This window comes from Puma concolor, chromosome F2, assembly GCF_028749965.1.
Source record: "Puma concolor isolate L17-30 chromosome F2, mPumCon1.1.hap2, whole genome shotgun sequence".
Taxonomy (NCBI): domain Eukaryota; kingdom Metazoa; phylum Chordata; class Mammalia; order Carnivora; family Felidae; genus Puma; species Puma concolor.
In genome coordinates, this window is record NC_141684.1 from 19,336,175 (window position 1) to 19,357,694 (window position 21,520).

Genomic DNA, 21,520 nt, shown 5'->3' on the forward strand with positions numbered 1-21,520 from the left:
ATCACCTGGAAATTTGTTAGAAATGAAAATTCTCAGAGGTCTGTGGGTGGGATCCGGTGATCTGTAGTTTAACAAGCCCAGCAGGTGACTCCGGTGCACACTCAAGTCTGAGAACCACTGCAGGATGGCATCCCCTCGTACATGGTTTCCAAAACACAGATTCTCAGACCTCTGTGTCCTCTTAACAGCCATCACTTAAGCAGCTTCATAGCATGCATGGCATCACGTTATCATTGCTTGCTTCTACCTCTGAATTGATTTCTTCATGCAGGGGTTTGATGTAGTGCGTACTTAATCAGCCAGTACCTCATTCAGTACCTGACACATGATAGGAGCTCAGTACATGTCTGCTGATAGAACGTGTAAATTCGCTAGTACAGGGAAGCTGGGCCTATACTTTTGGGAACGTGATACATTTTTAGGATCCGGAAGGGACCTTAGAGAATATTTTATATTAGAGTAAACTGAAGCTCAATTGAGAAGGTTCCCTGGTTACTGCAGTGACTTAGTGGAATAATGAAACGTGAATGAGGTCTTAATGTCTTTTAGCTCCTTGCTACTCAAAGTGCGCCACACAGGCCCCAGCCACAACGCATCACCTGAGTGTTTATGAGAAATACTGAATCTCAGGCCCCACTCCAGGCCTGTTGAGCCAGAATCTGCATTTTTAATATGATTCACCTCATTACAGTTTGAGAGGCATTTTCATTTTGACTAGATCACTGGGCTTTCACCAAACTAATCTCTCATCCTTTAGTTGAATGTCCTTTTTTTTGTTTTCTAGAGATGAAATTCAATTTCCTAGTGAATCCACGTGTGTGAGGAATTTATTAAGGAGGGGATGGTGGTGGTGAAATTAATTAAATTCATTCAGTGCTTTGGAAATAAAGCTTTAACAAATGATCAGAAAAAGTTCCCTCAGTGCAGATGGGACGACTGATTTCTCGTTTAGAATAGCACACACCCTGGCTCAGATCCAGGCAAAATGTCAGCTGCTCCAGCTCATGAAAGGTCAACATATTGCTTTGAACAACTTTCATGAAATGCTCATCTCAAAATTGGAGGCACCGTGGAGATGGTTGTATGTAATCCAACTCATCAACGTCGTCAACCTTGTACCCTTACCCCAGCCTGCTTTGTTCCTTCACGTTCCAAGGTGGAGCCATTTAGGGCTTTATTTTCTTTTAGCTGAAGTAGAGCCAGCTTTCTATTCTGGTTATGGGAGCAGAGTAATGGCATGAAATAGAGAAGTCAACATCTCATCAGCATAAAGTATTTCCCTCTAGAGTTTCAACTTCTGCCCCTAAGTCTAAGCCTAAGGGCTGCTTAAAATTAGTAAAATCATGTGACTCAAGTTTCTTATTTCCTCCAGCTGTCCTTTATGCATAATTAGTGATGGTGTTGGCAGGCACCGTTAAAAAAGAGGGAGTGTTAAAAGCATGGATAATATACAAGCCCTATAATCGGTTCCTTCCAAAGTTGTTTGCTATATCTGTAAACTGATGCCAGAAGGCAGAGCCCCTTTTGGGGTGGTTCATCTTTGTAAACAGTCGCTACCTAATAAATGCCTTTGAACGGACATGAAGTGAATACAATCTAATCTGTCACTTAATACATTAATGATGGCAAATGCCTTCATTATAAAAGACTATCATGCTGGAAAAAAAGACTGTATCTTAAAGACTTCTATTAATAGGCTTGGACTGCCACTCCAAGCAAGATGGAGTAACAGGAACTAGATTGACCCTTCTACCTGAAACAACCAGAAGACAGGTGAAATATGTGCTCAAGACCTTGGACATGAGGCAGTGATTCCTGAGAGATGGGAGACAAGACAATCCCTGAGACTGCCCTAGCTTTCTGCCTTGAGAGAGTTTTCAGGCCATGGCTCCAGGGACAGAGAACCCCAGTGGGACCCGAAAGACCCTCTCAGTTGGGAAGACAGGGAGGGGAGTCTGGGAAGACCAACACATCTAGCACCCCAAGGCAGGTAGGAGAGAGGAGAGAGCTGCACAGAGAGAAATCTGGAGCTTCGAAGTGGGTCTCCTCAAGGCCAGCTGAGTACCGATCAGCACGGGTGTGAGGAAACTGCAAAAGACCAAGGGAAAAACTACCCGCAAAGATTAGAGGTAACATGGCTCAGCACTCATACGTAAGACCAGGAGGCACACCTGTCCTGAAGTTGGACTGGAAAATGTCATGATTCACAGGAGTACACAGAGGACAGAGTGCACAGAGGGCCTCCCCTCAATAGAGGGACAGAATTCATCCTAGATGGAACACCATCCAAGTTGTACCAAACAAACCATCAAAACAACACCTAAAGGGCACCTGGGTGGCTCAGTCGGTTAAGTGTCCCACTCTTGATTTCAGCTCAGGTCATGATCTTGTCTGCAGGATCGAGCCCCATGATGGGCTATGTGCTGACAGTGGGAAGCCTGCTTTGGGATTCTCTCTGTCCCTGCCCCACTCGCACACACACGCACACACACACACACGCTGTCTCTCTCTCTCTCAAAATAAATAAATAAAACTTAAAAAACAACAACAACAACACAACATCTAAAAATACCAAATGGTTTCCAAGAAACTTAACTGTGTCTTGGAAAAAACAAAGAAACAAAAAAACACTGAAGAATATTTTTAGGAATATAAACATATGCAGCACTCAACAAGGTAAGATTCACAGTGTCTGGCATCTACTATAACATTGCAGGCATGCACAGGTGTAGGAAAATATTCCCGATGAAGAGGAAAGCCAGTCAATTGAAGCTGACCCAGAACTAACCCAGATATTAGGGTTAGCCAACAAGGACATTAAAACAGTTCACGTAGGGGCGCCTGGGTGGCGCAGTCGGTTAAGCGTCCGACTTCAGCCAGGTCACGATCTCGCGGTCTGTGAGTTCGAGCCCTGCGTCAGGCTCTGGGCTGATGGCTCAGAGCCTGGAGCCTGTTTCCGATTCTGTGTCTCCCTCTCTCTCTGCCCCTCCCCCGTTCATGCCCTGTCTCTCTCTGTCCCAGAAATAAATAAACGTTGAAAAAAAAAATTAAAAAAAAAAAAAACAGTTCATGTAACTGTATTCCATGTATTCAAAAAATTAAAGACATGGAAGATACAAAAAGATCCATATTGGGTAGCTCAGTTGGTTAAGCGACCGACTCTTGCTTTTGGCTCAGGTCGTGAGCTCATGGTTTGTGAGTTCGAGCCCCTGTCAGCGAGGATCCTGCTTGGGATTCTCTCTCTTTCCCTCACTCTCTGCCCCTCCCAACTTGCACTGTCTCTGTCTCTCTCAAAGTAAATAAATAAACTTAAAAAAAAAAAAAAAAGATCCAAGTCCAGTTCTTGGAGGTGAAAACTACATTGTATGAAATGAAAAACACATTGGATGGTATTAATTAACAGAAATACCTAGTAATAGAAACTATCCACAGTGAAACACAGATAGAAATGATAATTTTTTTAAAGACAATGAACAATTAGTGAGCTATGGTATAAATTTAAGCAGTTTAATATACCTATAGTTGGGTCCTCAGAGGGGGCAAAGGAGGAAAGACATTTGAAGAAATAGTGGCTGAAAACTGTCCTAATTTGATAAAAACTATAAACTCACAGATACATAGAAGCTCAATAAACTCTATATACAAGAAACATGCAGAAAGTGACAGTAGGTCATATTATTATCAAATTGCTCAGTACCAGTTGTAAAAAGAAAAGCTTAAAAACTGCCAAGGAAAAAAGACGCATTACATAGAGAAGAACAAAAAAAGGCAGCTGCTATAGATAAATGTTTATGTCCCTGTCCCCCCAAATTCATATGTTGAAATCTAATTGCCCGTGTGATGATGTTAGGAGGTGGAGCTTCTGGGAGGCGTTCAGGTCATGAGGGTGGAGCCCTCATGATGGGATTTCTATTCTTTTAAAGAGATCCTAGAAAGTTCTTGCCCCTTCCACCAGTGAAGACAAAGAGAAGATGACCCTTTACAAATCAGAAGGTGCCACCTCATCAGACACTGAATCTACTGGAGCCTTGATCTTGGACCTTCCAGGATGCAGAAGTGTGAGGAATAAATTTGTGTTTATAAGTCACCCAGTCCATGGTATTCTAGGATAGCAGCATGAGCAGATGAAGACAGCATCTTATGTCTCATTAGAAGTAATACAAATGAGAAGACAGTCCAGTGAGATCTTTCCGTGTACTGAAAAAAAAGAAAAACCTGTCAAAACTATTATCTAGTGAAAATACCTTTCGAAATTAAGGTGAAATGAAGACTTCTTCCAACATACAAAGGCTGAAAGAACTTGTCACCTGAAAGAACTGTTTCTGTACAACAACAAGAAATGCTCAAGAAGGTCCTTCATTCAGAAAGAAAATGATATGAAATAGAAATATGGGTATACAGGAAAGAATGGCCCTGTCCTGTTAAGATGAGAACCCTCCCATCCTTGATGTCTAGATACAATGCCATACTAATCAAAATTTCAGCAGGTTTTTCTATACAAATTGAAGAACGGATTTAAAAATTCATATGGAAATGGGAATAGAATATGCATAGAGAAATAGCCAAACAGTTTTGAAGAAAACAAAGTTGGACGATTAACACCACCTCATTCAAGACTTTTTATAAAGTCTTTAGAACCTGCATCTGCTGCTGAAGGGAAACGAAAAATGGTACAACCACTTTGATAACACAGTTTGGCAATTCTTTAAAATGTTAAACACACACCTACCATATGAATTAGCAATTTTACTCCAAGCTGTTTACCTAAGAGAAATGAAAGCATGTGTCCAGTAAAAACAAAACAAAATGAAACCAAAACAAAACAAAACACAGATGTTCATAGCACCATTATTTGTAATAACCTAAAACTAGAAAGGACCTACGTGTCTGTCAAAAGGTGCATGGATAAGGAAACAGTGGTGTATCCATACAGTGGTTACCACTTGGTCAAAAAAGGGAGTGAACTATTGACACAGCTACAACATGTATGAATCTCAAAGTAATTACACTGTGTCGAAGATAGAAAGGAATATGTACTAAATGATTCCATTTGCTAAAATTCTAGATAATGCAAACTAAGCTATATAGAAAGAGAAATGGAGGGAAGCAGTGTCATCATGGTGGATATACATCTGTCCAAACTTACTGCACACTTAAAGTATGGTTGATTGTATGTCAATTGTATCTCAGCAACACTGTTAAAAAATAAATGCAGTTATAGTTTTCCAGAAAAGCTGGACTATTTTCTATTCTTGAACACCTCAGTATTTGTGAGTCTCTGCCCCTGGTCATGGATGGTCCCCACAGACTGGAATGCCCTCTCTTCATTCCCCAGCTGTCAAATCCTCTTATTCTGTAAGCCCCATCTAACATGCCTTTCTCTTCCTGAAGGATTTCCTGATCCTTACACTCCAGCATGCCTTCCTTGGATACTCCATGCTTCCTTAATGGCACACCTGTTCTGCCATGTATTAGAATTATTTTGGTACCATCCCCCTCATTAAACTATAAATGGCTTGGACTACATCCAGCTTATCTTTCTATCCCATTGCCCACCCACCCCCCATGCCTAGCCGACTCCTGTACTCATGCAAGGGTATTTTTAATTCAATATTTGGAGGACACATTTTCCCAAAGATACAAGTATTAATTCATAAATCAAATGGTCACAATAGAATGCTCTTCTTACTCTGCTATAGTTTGACCTTCCTTTAATATCTAAAGTGTCCTTCCCCTTGCATTTCTCCTGCAGCCACCTCTGTCACTGCAGAGATGTCCCAGTCTTGCCTCCAGTCTCTCTCCCCTCCAATCCCATCTCCCCGGCACCATCTCACTAAAATACAGCTTGATTGCATCACTTGCTTTAATGAAATTCTGTCTGTGGGTCCCCTTTGGACTCTCCTGTTTGTAATCCCACTTCCTCATCCACCTCTCCCCTAAACTTTGTCCAGGCCATTAAAGAACTACACACAGTTTCCATAATGTGCAATACAGTTTTCCCCTTCTGTCCTCTGTTCAGCTGTCCCTCTCCCTGAGATACTCCCCTTGGCTACTACTCCTTTTTGATTTAGCCAACTGATTCTCTTCCTTCAAAAGTGAGCTTCAGGATCATCACTGTTCCAAGGATTGCATTTGTGATAACTCAGCCCACTCCTGTTTGTAGTTGAGGAAACTGAAACGGAGAGAGGTTGAGTCCTTCACTCAAGGATGTTCAGCTCGTAGCCAGTGCATAGACCAAGACTGACTGACTCCATTAACGAAATTGTAACCCCTGTACCATTTGGCCTGTCCTGGAGGGCAAGCATGGGGTTCTTGTTTGCCAGCACCTTCCTTCAGCACTGTGGACATGGCTATGCTGTTGGACTCAGTATCCCTAATACCTAGCAGACTGTCTGGCAGAGAGCAAGCTTTCAATAAACATTTTTGCATGAGTGATTCATGCCCCATCTCAATAACTGGTTGCTTTGGGTTTTTTGTTTTGTTTTGTTGTGTTTTGTTTTGGAAGACTTATATTGAAATCTTGGTAAAAGCAGTCCAGGCTAATTGAGAAACAGTCCTCATGCAGATTGCCCAAGGGTACAAAGCTAAAAATAGAAAGTTTAATCAATTGACTTGCACATCTGGAGGGAACAAGTGTTTTGAATGTTATAGGCAGAGGCAGGCATCTGACCAGCTGAGGAGCTCAGCTGTCCCTGGTAGCAACCCCAGAATCTGGGCATTCTTCTCTCCCCTCCATGGCCTGCCCTTCTCCTGACTCCTCCTCCCCATGCACCTCTCTGTCAAGAAGTAGAAATCTTCAAATAAATTTCCTTCATGTGTAATAACTTTCCAGTTCTATTTTAATGCCTATTTTCTTAAAAAAAAAAAAAAAAAACTAATGAAGTCAAAATAAAATTAAACAAATCTAACCCATAGCTTTCCTGCTTCACAAAGAGATTGACTCTCTTCCCAACTTGTTTGGCACCTTGGCATTTACTGTAAGAATGAGGAAGATTGAATTTCATGTAGTGTGACCTTTTGAAACTTGGGATGATCATTAGCATTATTCTGATTTTCACTCTCTCTTGCAACCAGTGCAGAATTGCATGACAATTTAAAACTTGTCTAGATAGTTCAGATACAGATTTTTTAAAAATAGCAATTTTGTGGGTAGCTGATTTGTTTGTGCTTGTTTAAATCCTTCAAGTAATGAAATGATTATTGCTATCTACAAAAGAGGTGAATGTGTCTTTGAGCAAAGGCTTCACAGAGAAAATAATTATGAAGCTGTCATGTCCATAAATACTTTGACAATGAAATATCTACAAAGTATTACAGTAACTGTTTCAAATGCAGAAAGAGGTATCAGCCCCAAATTCAGGACCAGCCCTCTGGAAAATTGTAAAGAAAGTTAAGTTGGCCTCAGCACGTCATGAGCTCTCTGTGCCTAGTCTCTGAACTTGGATAAACATGGTTGGTAAGAAGTCTGGATTCTAGGTTCAATAATACTACTACCTGTCGGTGTGACCTTGGATAAATAAATCATGTCTTCCCGGAAGTTAGATTTTTCATCTTTGAAATGAGTGCTTGAGTTAAATGACCTCTGAATTCTTTCTAGATTGCTAAATCTCACTTTGATCATTCATTTATTCGTACATTAAATTAGGATAATTTTAGTTTCTGCTTCTCCTCCTTATCTAGTGCTCCCATACTAACTAAAATTGCCTGTGGTCTTTTTCACTTTCTGACCCCAATTCCCTGGCTACTCTAGTCCCTTCATGTGGTAGAGGAATCCTTCTCATCTCATCCAACTTTGGCCTCGTCTTCACCATTCTCCTGGGGACCTCTTCTCTGCTGGGTAGTGGCTACTGATAATCCTTGTTGAAGGGATGTTAACAGCTCAATGGCCTTCTCCTGGTAACACATCTTCTCCTGGAGATACAGTGGTTTTGCCCTTCTCCCCTTTTCTTCTCCTCCCTCCTTTAAAAAAAGAAAAAAAAAGACATAGTAGAAATTAAAACAGAATGGATGAGTGATATTTTGGGTTTCGTGGAGTACTGTTACTGTTGTATAAGAAGCTGCCAACTTCACGGTGGTAAGTTATTGCTTAGTTTATTAAGAGCTGAATAAAAGGTTGTCTGCTCCTAAAATAGATACAAATTGGGAATTAGGAATTTTTCATGTTATATGAAAACTTAAGAAAGTGTGTGCTTGTCCAAGATTGCTGGACTGTAATCTCAAGGAACACAGAAACCATATCTGTGTTGAGTCCCATTCCCCTCATGTGCCCAATGCCAGGTCTAGGTACTAGGCACTCAAAAATAAATGTAAGTTAATGAATGAAAAGGCATCTTGCAATTTTGTACATGAGTGAGACAAATATATCTCATTCTTTTACATGCAACTCTGACATAAAAGAGTTAGATGGCATCCACTTCTGTTCTTACCTTTAAGATATAAGTTCATCCTTTGAATTAATATTCCTTGCTGTTTTAATTTTGTATCATCTTTTAACCTTGATTTACATATTTATAAGGCTGTCTGCTTTTACATCCAAACTGGATAAAGTTCACAAGACCACAAATTGATTATTTTAAGCCCAAGAAAATCATGTGTGACAAATTATCTGATAAACAAAATACTATAAAATAAAATAAACATTTTGGAGTTGACTTCTGTTACACATTATCCATGGAAACGATTCTCATGGGACATTAAAACATGTTTGACTTGGGGCGCCTGGGTGGCGCAGTCGGTTAAGCGTCCGACTTCAGCCAGGTCACGATCTCGCGGTCCGTGAGTTCGAGCCCCGCGTCAGGCTCTGGGCTGATGGCTCAGAGCCTGGAGCCTGTTTCCGATTCTGTGTCTCCCTCTCTCTCTGCCCCTCCCCCGTTCATGCTCTGTCTCTCTCTGTCCCAAAAATAAATAAACGTTGAAAAAAAAAAATTAAAAAAAAAAACAAAAAACATGTTTGACTTTTTAAAAATATATTAAAGAAATGATTTAGAACTGAAGTACCTTTTACATTAGCATTAAATTCACCATTCAAGACTGAAAGGGTTAATGTCTAGTAAGGGAGAAACAAAACATACAGGGAGGCAGTTATAGAACTTTCACAAGAGGTTGGAAAGGGACCCTCCGTAGAGTCTGGACAAAACTTTTAGTAATAGAGCCATCCATTCACCTAGCCTAGGAGATACTTATGGGTTACCCATCTGTGTGTCAGGCAATGGGGGGATATTAACATAATATGTATCATATATATGAGATATATAATATATGATATATAATATATATCATATATATATATGATATATAATATATATTATAACATAATGTATAAACTGTAAAGGGATAAGTCTTGAAAGAGAAATTTTGAGATGACCAAAAGCCACAACTCTCTCTAAGCTTGGGGCAATCACAAGCTACATATCAGAGCCACATTTCAAAATGCTTTCTAGAAATATTGAATAGACAACATAAGTACTCCCAATTCCTACTCCCATGTCCATGGCAGACGTCAATATATGATGATGCTACTTTTCTAGTTGAGTCTAGAAGGAGACCTCAGCCTCTTTTAAAATTTTATTTCAGGCAACCATTACCATTTGATCGAAGTTGCCCTGCAAAGTAAAACCTCTATTCCATCCTAGACAACTGATTGCCCTAGCTCCACTGAGAAAACTTGGTAATTTACAATCTGGTTAGCTCTTTGAAAGGGAGATACAACCAAGATAAAACTTATAAACCTTGGAGACTGAATGGGTACCAGGAGAAGAGAACAGGAGGCACAAGAATGATTGGCTTATCCAAACTGGATTATTGGGAAGATGTTGATTCCATTAAAATAAAATAACCATAGAACAGACCGACTCTTCGGGAGTAGCCGGTAGATGTATACCCTACAAGTTTGAAGTTATTAGAAGATATCTAAATGAAGACGGAGATATTTACCCAAACTTGTGTTTCTTTCCAAATCTGAACCATTTCAACTTTTTATCTTATTAATAGACATTGTCATTCATTCAGCTGTCTAAGCCAGAAACCTTGACACTTCTCTCTTCCCCATCTCTCATAGCTGATCCATCATAAAGTCCTATCAGTTTTATTTTCTGTACTTTACTTTTTAAAAAAATTTTTTAACGTTTATTTTTGAGAGAGAGAGAGACAGAGTGTGGGGGGGCAGGGTCAGTGAGAGAGGGAGATGCAGAATCTGAAGCAGGCTGCAGTCCCTGAGCTGTCAGCACAGAACCTGATGGGGGGCTTGAACCCACGACCAGTGAGATCATGACCTGAGCCAAAGTCAGATGCCCAACCGACTGAGCCACCCAGGCGCCCCTTCTGTACACTTTCTAATCCATGTTCTTTATACCATTTCTACTACTAGGTATTGTGCAAGATGTACTTTACACACACACACACACACACAAATCTCTGTGTTGTTTATTTGAAATTCAAATTTAACTGGACATCCTATATTTTTATTTGCTAATTCTGGTCCAAAATAATCTAATTCAAAAGAAGCAAAATAGATGTCCAGACTCCAGACACTGTGCTCTGGACTGGACTCTGGGAAGGACTGTTAATTCTGTCAGTGTATAATATTAAGAATCTAGAGACAAATGTACATTTATTTGACCTGCATAGCACATTGCATATTTAGATGGCTTTAAAAAAATCAGTTGAGCAAGGTCAAATCACAGAGTATTCTGTGAGGTACAGATGAAGTACGTAGCAGAAAAAACAAAATGTTTTCTCTGGTTTGACATTAGCTGACTCCTCTTCTAAAACTTTGATAACAATATCATTCCCCTAGGAAAGTTGAAGTGCTGAAATTCTTCACATATTTTGTAAATTTATGTGTTACTGAAAAGCTGAAACCCAGCCAATAGGAGAGATATCGTCAGGCTCCCTCAGAGCCTAGCAGAATACTATGTCGTGCGTGACCTGTTTTTGAAACGGGATATTGTGAAAAACAGCAGAACACCTTTTCTGGCTTCTTTTCTATTAACTGCTCACACTTGACATATTCCTTAGGTGATCTCATTAGCTCCCATCGCGGCAACCAGATTCCTAAATCTACATGCTTAGCGGGGGATTGTAGTTTCAGGCAATAGAAGCAACTCTAGCTGAGGATATTAGCGGGCTCACATATTTTACAAAGAGCTCAGAGAGACAGGCCAGGCTCCGCACCCATTCACATTGTGAAGGCTGTTCTAGAAAAGACGCCACTGTTGCCACCACTTAACAACCATGTCTCAGCTCCCACAACTGCCTCAGCTTGCACCAATGACAACTGGGGACTGGCCAAGCTCTGCCACTGGTGCCATTTAGATCTGGATGCCTCCACCGCCATCCTTGCCAGAAGATGGATTCCATACACAACTACTTTCTCACGGTGCATCCTTGCCGTTTTGAGTGCATGGCTCTGAGTCCCGGCAGCAAGAAAGACTGGGGGCTTGAATTCTGGCTTCTACCATGGGGAAGCTCAACTCATAATTTAGAAAACTTTCCAAATACGCAGCAAGGGTATCTGAAAGATGTTGAGCAGCAACCAAGGTGAAAAATGTTCTCTTTTTAGCAAAAAACCATGTTTTATAAACATCCTACTCAATGGAACAGAACGATGAAGACAGGCCTTATAGTCAGATGCACTAGGGATCCAGTTCCAGCTTTGCCTCTTACTAACTGGAAGGCCCAACACACCAGCCTCTCTGAGGTGCCGTCTTCTCCTCTGTGAGGTAAACACACTAAAACCATGCACCTCATAGATGGTGGGAGGGATGAAATGAGGAAAGGGAACATGTTTGGTGGTGAAGTTTTCACCCCCACAGGACAAGGTCCTCTCCTCATGATCAGTATTGTGAATACAGATCGTTCTATCTCTCTTTTGAAGTCTTTTAGTTCCAACCAACTTGAGGATTTTAAAAAAGAATCTAAGTTTTTCTGTAGTGTATTCTTGTTCACATAGGAATATTTTTCCTAGTGAAAAGGTGTGCAGACATTCCTTTCCTTCAAGAAACTTTTCTTCTCGTATTTGTGTGATGGCATTTCAAGAAAATATTGGACATTAAAGAAAAGCAGACAACTGGAGATAGAAGAACACCTCAAAGTGCACCTGTGTAGAGACAGCCACTGTTAATGGTGCCATGTATTTGTCTGTTGGGAAATATTTTTTATCAGCCATGGGAATCCCAGATTCACGGACTGGAAGCAATCGTAATGACAATGACCATGTAGTTTGAGTCCTCCTCAGTTCCCAGTGGCTGCTGCAAGGCCGCAGGCCTTATGCTTCTGGCTACCTTCATCCGTGTTTCCTCCAGCCTCACGTTGGAGGGGAAAGGTCACGTGAAACTTTTGTTGCCCGGCCGCCAGTTTTATTTATTAAGTTCGTGTCAGGAGGCTTCAAGTTCTATGTGTTGGCCTCGTGTTTCTGAACAGGGGAAGCAGAGAACTCTGGGAAATATTAATCGTCTCCGTGGGAGTCTTTGAAAGAGTAAGAGGGTAAGAAAATTACTCTTTTATTGTGAGGTTTGCCAAATGATCTCTGAGAAGCTGTGATATCATTCATAGGCTGTGCCAAGCTGGATGGAAACTGCTCATCTTGGCAGACATCTAGAGCGAGCGTGTAATTCCTCGGGGTTGGGACGGGCCTTTATCAGAAATAGTTCCATAGGCAGTATTTACATAACTGTGGTGGAGTGTGAGAATAAACACAGCTGTGGCATTGCCCTAAATATTTCTATTCAGCAGGGAATTAAAAGAGAACTTTATCGCTGAACTACAGATAAACACAATTCATCAAGCAGTGGTCAGTTCAACTGGGGAACAAAATAGGAGTTATAAAAGACCAGGCTGCTGAAAATAGCTCCAATCAGCCATCCTGACTTTATTGCTCCTTCACTCCCTCCCTCCCTCCTCTTTCCCGCTTCCAGAAATGTAGGACTCATCAGCTAGCGAGGAGGTTGTCCAGATTTTTTTTTTCTTTTTTTTAGTGCCAGGAGGGAGGTAGAAGGCACTCTGATTTACTGACGATGGCCTACTATGGCCCTGCATGCTTCTGCGTGTTTTATATTTACCCCTCATTCCTTTCTCTTTCTGCATCTAGAATTGAATGTTGGTGGGGGGTAAGGTTTTTTTGTCTGTTTTTTTTTTTTTTTTTTGGAGGGGGTGTTTTTTTTGTTTTTGTTTTTTGCCAAAGAGAAGACTTTTTAACGCCAATATGTGTTGAAGTGGAAGCATGATTGCCATAGTTCTAAGCGATCTGCATCTTAAAAATTACTTTAAGCATCGGTGTGTTTTACACATTAACGCAGTTCTCATTCAACTACCCGCAAGAAGATAGTTACATGCTGTGTTAGTTTTCTAGGACTGCCGTAACAAAGTGGGCACAAACTGGAAAACTTAAAACGACAGAAATTTATTCTCTCTCGGTTTTGGAGGCCAGAAGTGTGAAATCAAGGAGTTGGCAGGGCTGGTTCCCTCCAGAGGCTTTGAGGGAGAAACCATCCCACGCCTCTCTCCCAGCTTCCAGTAGTTGCTGATGTTTGGCATTCCTTGGCTGTGCATACATCCCTCCAATCTCTGTGCCCATCTTCATATTGCCTTCTTCTCTATGTGTCTTTTCTGTCTCTTACAATGGCACCCCCTTGGATTTAGGACCCACTCTAATTCAGTGGGTAGTTAATGGGAAAAGGACTCCAGCACCAGCCTTACATGAATTACTTCTGCAAAGGTTATATTTCTAAATCAGTCACATTCTGAGGGTCTGAGTAGAAATGAATTTGCAGCAACATTATTCATCCTACTATACATGGTGAGCTTGGGGACAGGGACCATGTACTCTCCATGCCTCTGTGGCCCCCAACACGTGCTAAGAAATTCTTGTATGAAGAAATCACCACATGTTTCCATGTCTATTTTGTAACTCAAGAGATTTACTAGGATTTACATGCCTGTCTCTTTATTTATGGTGCAGCTAGGAAAGAGAGAACTTGCTTATATGCGCCTGTATGTGCAGATAGTTCACAAGCATTGTATTCACTAATACAGTTCCTTTTCCCAGTTTCCGAGCCAACAAAAGAGTCTTAAAATGCCAAAAGCGTAAATGACAACTGCTAACATCAGGATTTACAAGGTCACAGAGCACTTTCACAATTACTATCTCATTTGATGCTCTAGTAACCTCTGACGGTTTTATTATAAGTATCTCCATTATAATCATCATTATCACTTCATCATCATTCTCATCATCACCACCACCACTGCTATTTTATAGGGGAGACTCAAGCCTCATTGAAATCATGTGATCTGTTTGTGGTCAGTGAATGAGTCAGGATTTTCAGTTGTATTTGACAACCCAACTCAAATTAAGCAGAAAGGGGAACATAGGAGAAAAGTACAAAGATATGCTGTGTGTCAGGTATGGCTGGATCCAGGACTCTCAGCTCTGCTTTCCTCAATGTTGGCTTTGTTTGCGGGCAGACCCTCCAATCCATGATGTTATTTGATCCCTTTGTATATATGATGAGGAAAAAACAAAAAAAACCCATCTCCTTAACAGTTATTCCTCCAGGAATCCTGGGCCTGAATCTCCATGACTTAAATTATATCACACCTACAACCCTCACACCATTGAGCCCCCAAACTAATAAAGCTGAGAACGGGGGTGTAAAGCCTGGTGCCAGAAAGGGGAAATGGAGATTGGGCAGACGGAACCACAGATAGTCGTAAGAGAGTATAGTTCATAAATGGCAGAACTTGGACTTGAGACAAGGTTGTGTTAACCTACAGGCCAATCTACCTGCTCTTCCTCCCCTCCCCCTTCGCTGCCATTCCAACACAGTGAGTACACAATGGATATGTGGAACAAAATTCAGAAGACAGAAAGTGAGACAGTGAAATCTCCTTTCCAGTCTTTTCCTCTTGTCACACTCTCCCTGCTCATTGAACCCAGCTGGATACATTTCCCAGCACAGTCTCCACCTTTACAAACATTTATATACATCATTTTTAAATCAGTGGCATGACACGAGTCTCGCTGTTCTGCCCCGTGTTTTTGCACCTCCACTGTGTCATGTGGATTTGGTTCCCTGACTTTAATGACTTCAGCTACCCGGCCACCGTAGCATTTTCGCACACCTTAATTTTCCCACCCTTGAGTTTTTCCTATTTTCCTTTTCTTTCTCTCCCACCCCCTCCTTCCCCTATTTTTACTTTACGTCTTCATATTTAGCTCCTGTGCATTTGCAAATTGATGAAGTAGTTATTGGAGTTGAAATTGCTTTAAAAAAATGGGTGTTATGAAATATTTGAAAATGGTTCTTTTGGGATATGCTGTCAGCAAAATATTCCAGAAAGGTAAAACAATTTCCCATCTCCTTTCATCCTCGTGGTTGCTGGTTAGTTTAGGTAGTTGAGGAAACACAGGGGGCATCAACAAACGTTTGTAGCTCTAATGATGGCTGCAAATCTTAGCAACTTACGCTCTTAAACATGAGCCTGGTGTGGCTGTTTTGGGTAGAACAGAGGTAGATGGGATAATAGGGGATGTATTATCAGGTTTGCTCCAAATCATCCAAGATCTCACAGAAGACTCATGCCGCTCTTCCCAAAGTTATCCTTTTTCCATTCCAGGATGTTAGAGATAGTCCTTGTATGACTTTTTCATTTTTCCTGGGACTAGACTTTCCTCCAAGTCCAAATACTCTGAAAAAGAGTTGAACCAAAGCCCACCTGGGAAGACTCTTCCTGCCACATGGGGCCCCTACATTTGGGAAGACTATTCATGGCAAACTAGACCTGATCAGACCAGCTTGGCATTTTGACATCTCACGCACACGTTACCTCAGTTGGTCTTCCCAATAACCTTAAGAGGCAAGTGTATTGAGCCATTTTACAGATAAGGAAATTGAGGCTTAGGGAAGTTAAGTAACTTGCCTAGTGCCTCGCAGCCATCAGATTTTAGAGCCAGCCTGAACCCAAACTCTAGGTGCTTCACAGCTACTGTCCAGCACATGTACTTTAAATTGGTGGGGAAATGGGCTGCTGAAGGAACGTAGCCAGCCCAGGAATGGACCTTCTTTCTGTGTCCCTTCGTGCTGTAGAACATGCAGTGCATGGGGTCACATTTTGGCAAAATGAGCTTCAGTGACAAATTAGGCTAAAGGGCATGTATTTGAGGTTCATGCTAGTTAGATATAGATAGATATAGATATAGATATAGATATAGATATAGATATAGATATAGATATAGATATAGATATATTTATGACCCGGTCTCCACCTGGTGCTCTACATATAATAATGGAGGCTGGGTAGTAAAATAAATAGCAGTTCCTTCTTGCTGTCTGGGGGAAACCAGCTACCATGTCATGAAGGTACTTAGTAGCGTCTGCAAAAGCCCATGTTGCAAGGAACTGAGGCCTCCTGCAGACAGCCAGACAGCCAGATGAGTGCACCATCCAAAAAGTGGAGCCCCAGTCAAAGCTTCAGATGCCAAAGCCACCGCTGACATCCTGACTGCAAATACACGAGAGCCCTTGAACCAGAGACACCCCACTAAGCCACTCTCAAATCCATGCACCTCAGAAACTGAAATAACAAACGTTTGGGGTTGTCAGCCACTTAATCACGGGGGTAGTTGTGACACAGCCGTGGACAGCTAATGCACTGCCCGGGAGCCCTCTGCTGTGCTGCCTTCTGATGACACTCAGCTCTGCAGAGGGCTTGAACTTGGGCTGAGAGAGGCCTGCCATGGTCCTTAATCCATATAATTTATGGAACATTTAAAGCATATACTCAGGCGTCAACCTCTGGAAATTCCTAGGTCTGGGATGGGGTCCAAGCATCTGTATTTAGTTAAATGATTCAAAACAAAAACCAAAACCTATTCAGGGGTGTCTGAAGAATATTTTCGATTGAGAGCTTTTTCTGCCCCCCCCCCCACCTTTTTTTTTGGACTATAAAAGGCCACAGGCCTATGGTGTCCTCTGTGTTCTTTCTTTGAGACTTTGAGGCTGCTTGGAGGAGTTCGATCCCCTTTTGGTGTGTCCTCCTCAGCCACTGGGAGCCCTGGCAACCAACCAAGCTCAAGGCTTCTTATGAACCCATAGAGCAGCACTTCCTGAAACTTGAATTGCATCAGATATACCTGGAGGGTGATTCCTGAGCCCCACCCCCAGAATTCCTAACTCTGTGGCTCCAGGGTGGGAACTGAGAATTTGCTTTTCTAGTAAGTTCCCCCGCTGCTGCTGCTGCTGCTGATCTGCCGCACTTTGAGAACCACCACGAGAAAAGCACAGGACCTGCTACTTTGCCCCAGAAGTAGTCCAAGATCCTCCCTGTACTTCAGGCAACGACAACAATTGAAGACAAACAAAAACTCCTAGGTTTTGCCTGAGATAAAAGTAATCCACGGTGATAGATATCCGGATAGTGGTGATATTGGGGGGGGACAATAATTGGAAAGGGAGCACCTGTAATGTTCTGTTTCTTGATCTGAGTGGCGGTTACACAAAGGCATTCCTCTACAAAGGTACTTTTGAGCCGTGCACTGCAATTTGTACACATTTCTGTCTACATTATACTTAAAAAGTTTACTTAAAAATTAATGATGATAAATGCTGTCAAAGCCTGGGGAAAACAGGCCTCCGCATCATTAGCCTGTACCTTTGTTTACAAGTCAGCTTTCCTCCGGGGGCATGCCGACAACCCAACAAAGAAGATATTCTTGGTTTCCTTTCTTTTTCGCTGGTATCATTTGTATATGTGTGTGTGATACCTGGGGAGTGGCGGCTTCCCAAGCCATCATTTGTTTAAAAACAAATCCAGGTCTTCAAAAGGAAATACTGCAAGTGAAATACTGGCAGGTTTTAAATTTCGAGAATAACAGATCATGTTGGAATAATTTGCAAAGCACATTGAGGGGCACGCTGGCTGGCTTAGTTGCTGGAGCGTGCGACTCTTGATCTCAGGGTTTTGGGTTTGAGCCCCACATTGGGTGTAGAGATTATGTAGAAATAAAATCTTTAAGGGGCACCTGGGTAGCACAGTCAGTCGAGTGTCCGACTCTTGATTTCCATTCAGGTCATGATCCCAGGGTCGTGGGATCAAGCCCGACATCAGGCTCCTCACTGACTGTGGAGCCTGCTTAAGATTCTCTCTCTTCCTCTACTCCCCTCCCTTGCTCACTCACTCTCTATATATGTAAAATTAAAAAATAAAGTAAAAAATAAAATCTTTAAAATAAGGAAAAAACAAGCAAAAGTGCCTTGAACTCTCATTAATGCTTTCTGAGAACCCTGGTTGGTATTTGGTTATGTAACTATACTGAACAGTAAGAACTTTGGGCAAGATTTATCTCCCATTTCTTTGAAAAGTGCCCAAGAGGCAGGAGATTTTTTTTTTCTTCTGAGTGAGGACAAATGTCACCTAAAGAATTCCCTGTGTTATCACAGGAAACCTTTGGAGTCTTAGTGAAGAGTCTTGTTTTGCACATTTTTTACCAAAAAAAAAAAAATGCTAATTATTGCTAAAACTCCCCCAGAGACATTCCACTTTCGAAATCATTCCTTTTCTCTAATTTAAGTTTATGAGTAAAAAGGTCTACTCTCTCTAAAAGTTTGGTTTTGAATGTAAAGGAGGCCAGGTTGCATTGGGACTTATTTTCAGGTGATTTGCAAAATTGTTGGTTTGAAACTCAGGAACTAAGGGCACTATTGAGCATAAGAATAGACTCGAGACAGCAGTGGAAGACAAGGGTGCTCCCCTACTGAATGTTGTCCAGGCTTGAGGAGAGACACTGTAACGCAGTATCTAAATTCATGGGCTTTTGAGCCTAACCAACATAGGTTTGAATCCTAGAACCACTGTGTGGCCTTGAGTAAATTCTTCCTCTCTCTGAACAAACTTCAGTTTTTTTTTCTTCTGTTACATAGGATTAATAGTATCAGTCCTGGGAATATTAGGAGAAATATATTTATAAATAGTAAATATTTGGGGTGCCTGGGTGGCTCAGTCGGCTAAATGTTCTTCTCTTGGTTTGGGCTCAGGTCATGATCTCACAGTTTCACGAGTTCGAGCCCCGCCTCAGGCTCTGCACTGGCAGCGAGGAGCCTGCTTGGGATTCTCTCTTTCTCCCTGTCTCTCTGCACCCCCCCCCCCACTTACACTGTCTCTCTCTCTCAAAATGAATAAACTTAAAAAATTAAAAAAATTAAAAATAGTAAATATTCAATGAATTGCAGCATAATAATGAAGGGACAAAATAATAAATGGGTCATTTTTATTCAGTTTGAGTTTCCCAATCCCTACATCTTTCTGATACGAACACGAATGTAAAAGTACTTATTTGCATGTATACATGAATGAATAAATGTGGGTTTTTTTTTTCTCCCTATACTAAAAATTACCTGTCTTAAAGATTATAGGTGTGAAGGACAGGTTAATGGTTGCCAGAAATTTGGGATGGCAGTGGAGAGGGGAGCATTATAACAACTGGGGATAGCTGGAGGGAGGGCTTTTTGGTGATGGAATAGTCCTATCCTCTCCTCTCCTCTCTCTGCTTTCTCTCCTTACCTTCTGTCTTTTCCTTCCTTCCTCTGCTTTTCCTTTCTCTCCTTCCTTCCTTCCTTCCTTCCTTCCTTCCTTCCTTCCTTCCTTCCTTCTTTCCTTTCCTTTCCTTTCCTTTCCTTTCCTTTCCTTTCCTTTCCTTTCCTTTCCTCTCTCCCTTCCTTCCTTTCTTCCTTCCTTCCTTCCTTCCTTCCTTCCTTCCTTCCTTCCTTCCTTCCCTGTTTGACTTTAAATAGAACAACTCTTAGTGCATCTCTCTGCCCAGTGTTACCCCTTCCTAGGCCAATTCACTTCTTCAACACACATGTCTAAGGGTAAGTAGTAGCTAAATGTGCCACAGACAGGATTCCTAAGGAGTACAAAGTTTGGTCATCTGTGATTCTTCAATATTCCCAATTAATACTGAGCAGTAGGATTAAGAGTGTGGCTAGATATTTCAGTATACTTCCTACAGGAGCAGCAAGGATGTGAGCGTACTATTACAATCCTCTGTGGATTGAGAGGTAAACCAAATTAACATCAGCTCATAGTTTGGAAGTTTTGATATGATACTACTGATAAGCCAGTCAGCCGAATAACAGGAAATCTAAATAGCCTTAATTCAGTTGATGTCCCCAGGTTCTAGAACAATGCCTGGGCACTCAGTAGATGTTTGTGGTTGAACAAATGAGTGAAGGAATGAATGATGGGATCATTAAGACAAACCATGTGAAACTGACAGAGTACAAAAGTAAAAGTAAAGAATTCATTCACCTTTTGCGGCCCAGACTTGACAAAGTATGATCTGCCAGGAAACATTCTAACCCTTCTCTCTTTGCTTCTCTAGGCAGCTTGAAATTCACTCTCCAGATGCTAAGCACACAGTGATTCTAAGGAGCAAGGACTCAGCCACTGCCCAGGCCTGGTTCAGTGCCATCCATTCCAATGTTAGTGACCTGCTGACCCAAGTGATTGCTGAGGTCAGAGAGCAGCTGGGGAAAACAGGCATTGCTGGGAGCCGAGAGATCAGGCATCTGGGCTGGCTTGCAGATAAGGTAAGGAAAATGCTCCCCTGGTAATAGTCATTTTCCCCAGCGATTCCCCAGCACCTGTTGCAGCCATGAAGTCAGTTACCTCGTGCCACACGCTGGGTCCCTCATTCACAGGCTGCTCGGGTTTCTTGGCCATCTCCACCAGGTTTGCTTTTGTGTTATACATGGGGGCTGTGTCTTCATCAGCTATGGCTCCCCCAGATATAGTCCAATACATTGCAGATTGCAGGTGGCCACAGATTGTTGAATGGATGAATGAGTTAAGCGAGCGGATGGGTATTGACTCTCACACATAGGAAGGTTGGGGAAAATAAACTCAAAATGGAGCTTTTGCCTTCTGAGGTAAGGAAGTTGCAAATGTTGCTTTAAAAGGGGGGTTTCTGGGGGCATCTGGGTGGCTCAGTCAGTTGGGGGTCCGACTTGAACTCAGGTCATGATCTCACAGCTCGTGAGTTCGAACCCCGCGTCAGGCTCTGTGCTGACAGCTCAGAGCCTGGAGCCTGCCTCGGATTCTGTGTCTCCGTTTTTCTCTCTGCCCCTCCCTGGCTCGTGCTCTGTCTCTCAAAAATAAATAAAAATTTAAAAAAAGGGGGGGGAGGGTTCTGTGTGTTTTCATGACCTGCTTATTAACACAGGTAGATACATTTACAAATAATAGCAATAATAATAACAAGGAGTCCTTAGCAACTACCAGCAACTCTTTTGACATATTATTTTATATTTTGTCTGGATTCTTAAGTCAGCAGGCCCTAAATGCCATCGTTTGTGGGCACCGATGTTGTGCAAGGCATGGCGCTAGGCAGGAGTAGAGGGAAGTGTATAAGGATGAATGAAGATTTAACCTTTGTTCTTGAGGAGGACAGCTACGGTGGGAAGGACCTGGGGTCATGTTAACACTGTTCACTCTGATTTCTTTTCCCAAGTTACATGATATGTTG

General features: G+C 41.8%; 1 protein-coding gene across 2 annotated transcripts in view; it reads left to right on the forward strand.

Moving 5' to 3' along the window:
- Nucleotides 1-21,520, forward strand: part of SNTB1 (syntrophin beta 1) — a 238,824-nt gene that overhangs the window by 124,309 nt on the left and 92,995 nt on the right. For both annotated transcript variants that reach the window (XM_025923046.2, XM_086695811.1), the window contains exon 4: nucleotides 20,378-20,585. In XM_025923046.2, the coding sequence (XP_025778831.2) occupies nucleotides 20,378-20,585 (208 nt within the window). The remainder of the gene's footprint in view (nucleotides 1-20,377; nucleotides 20,586-21,520) is intronic.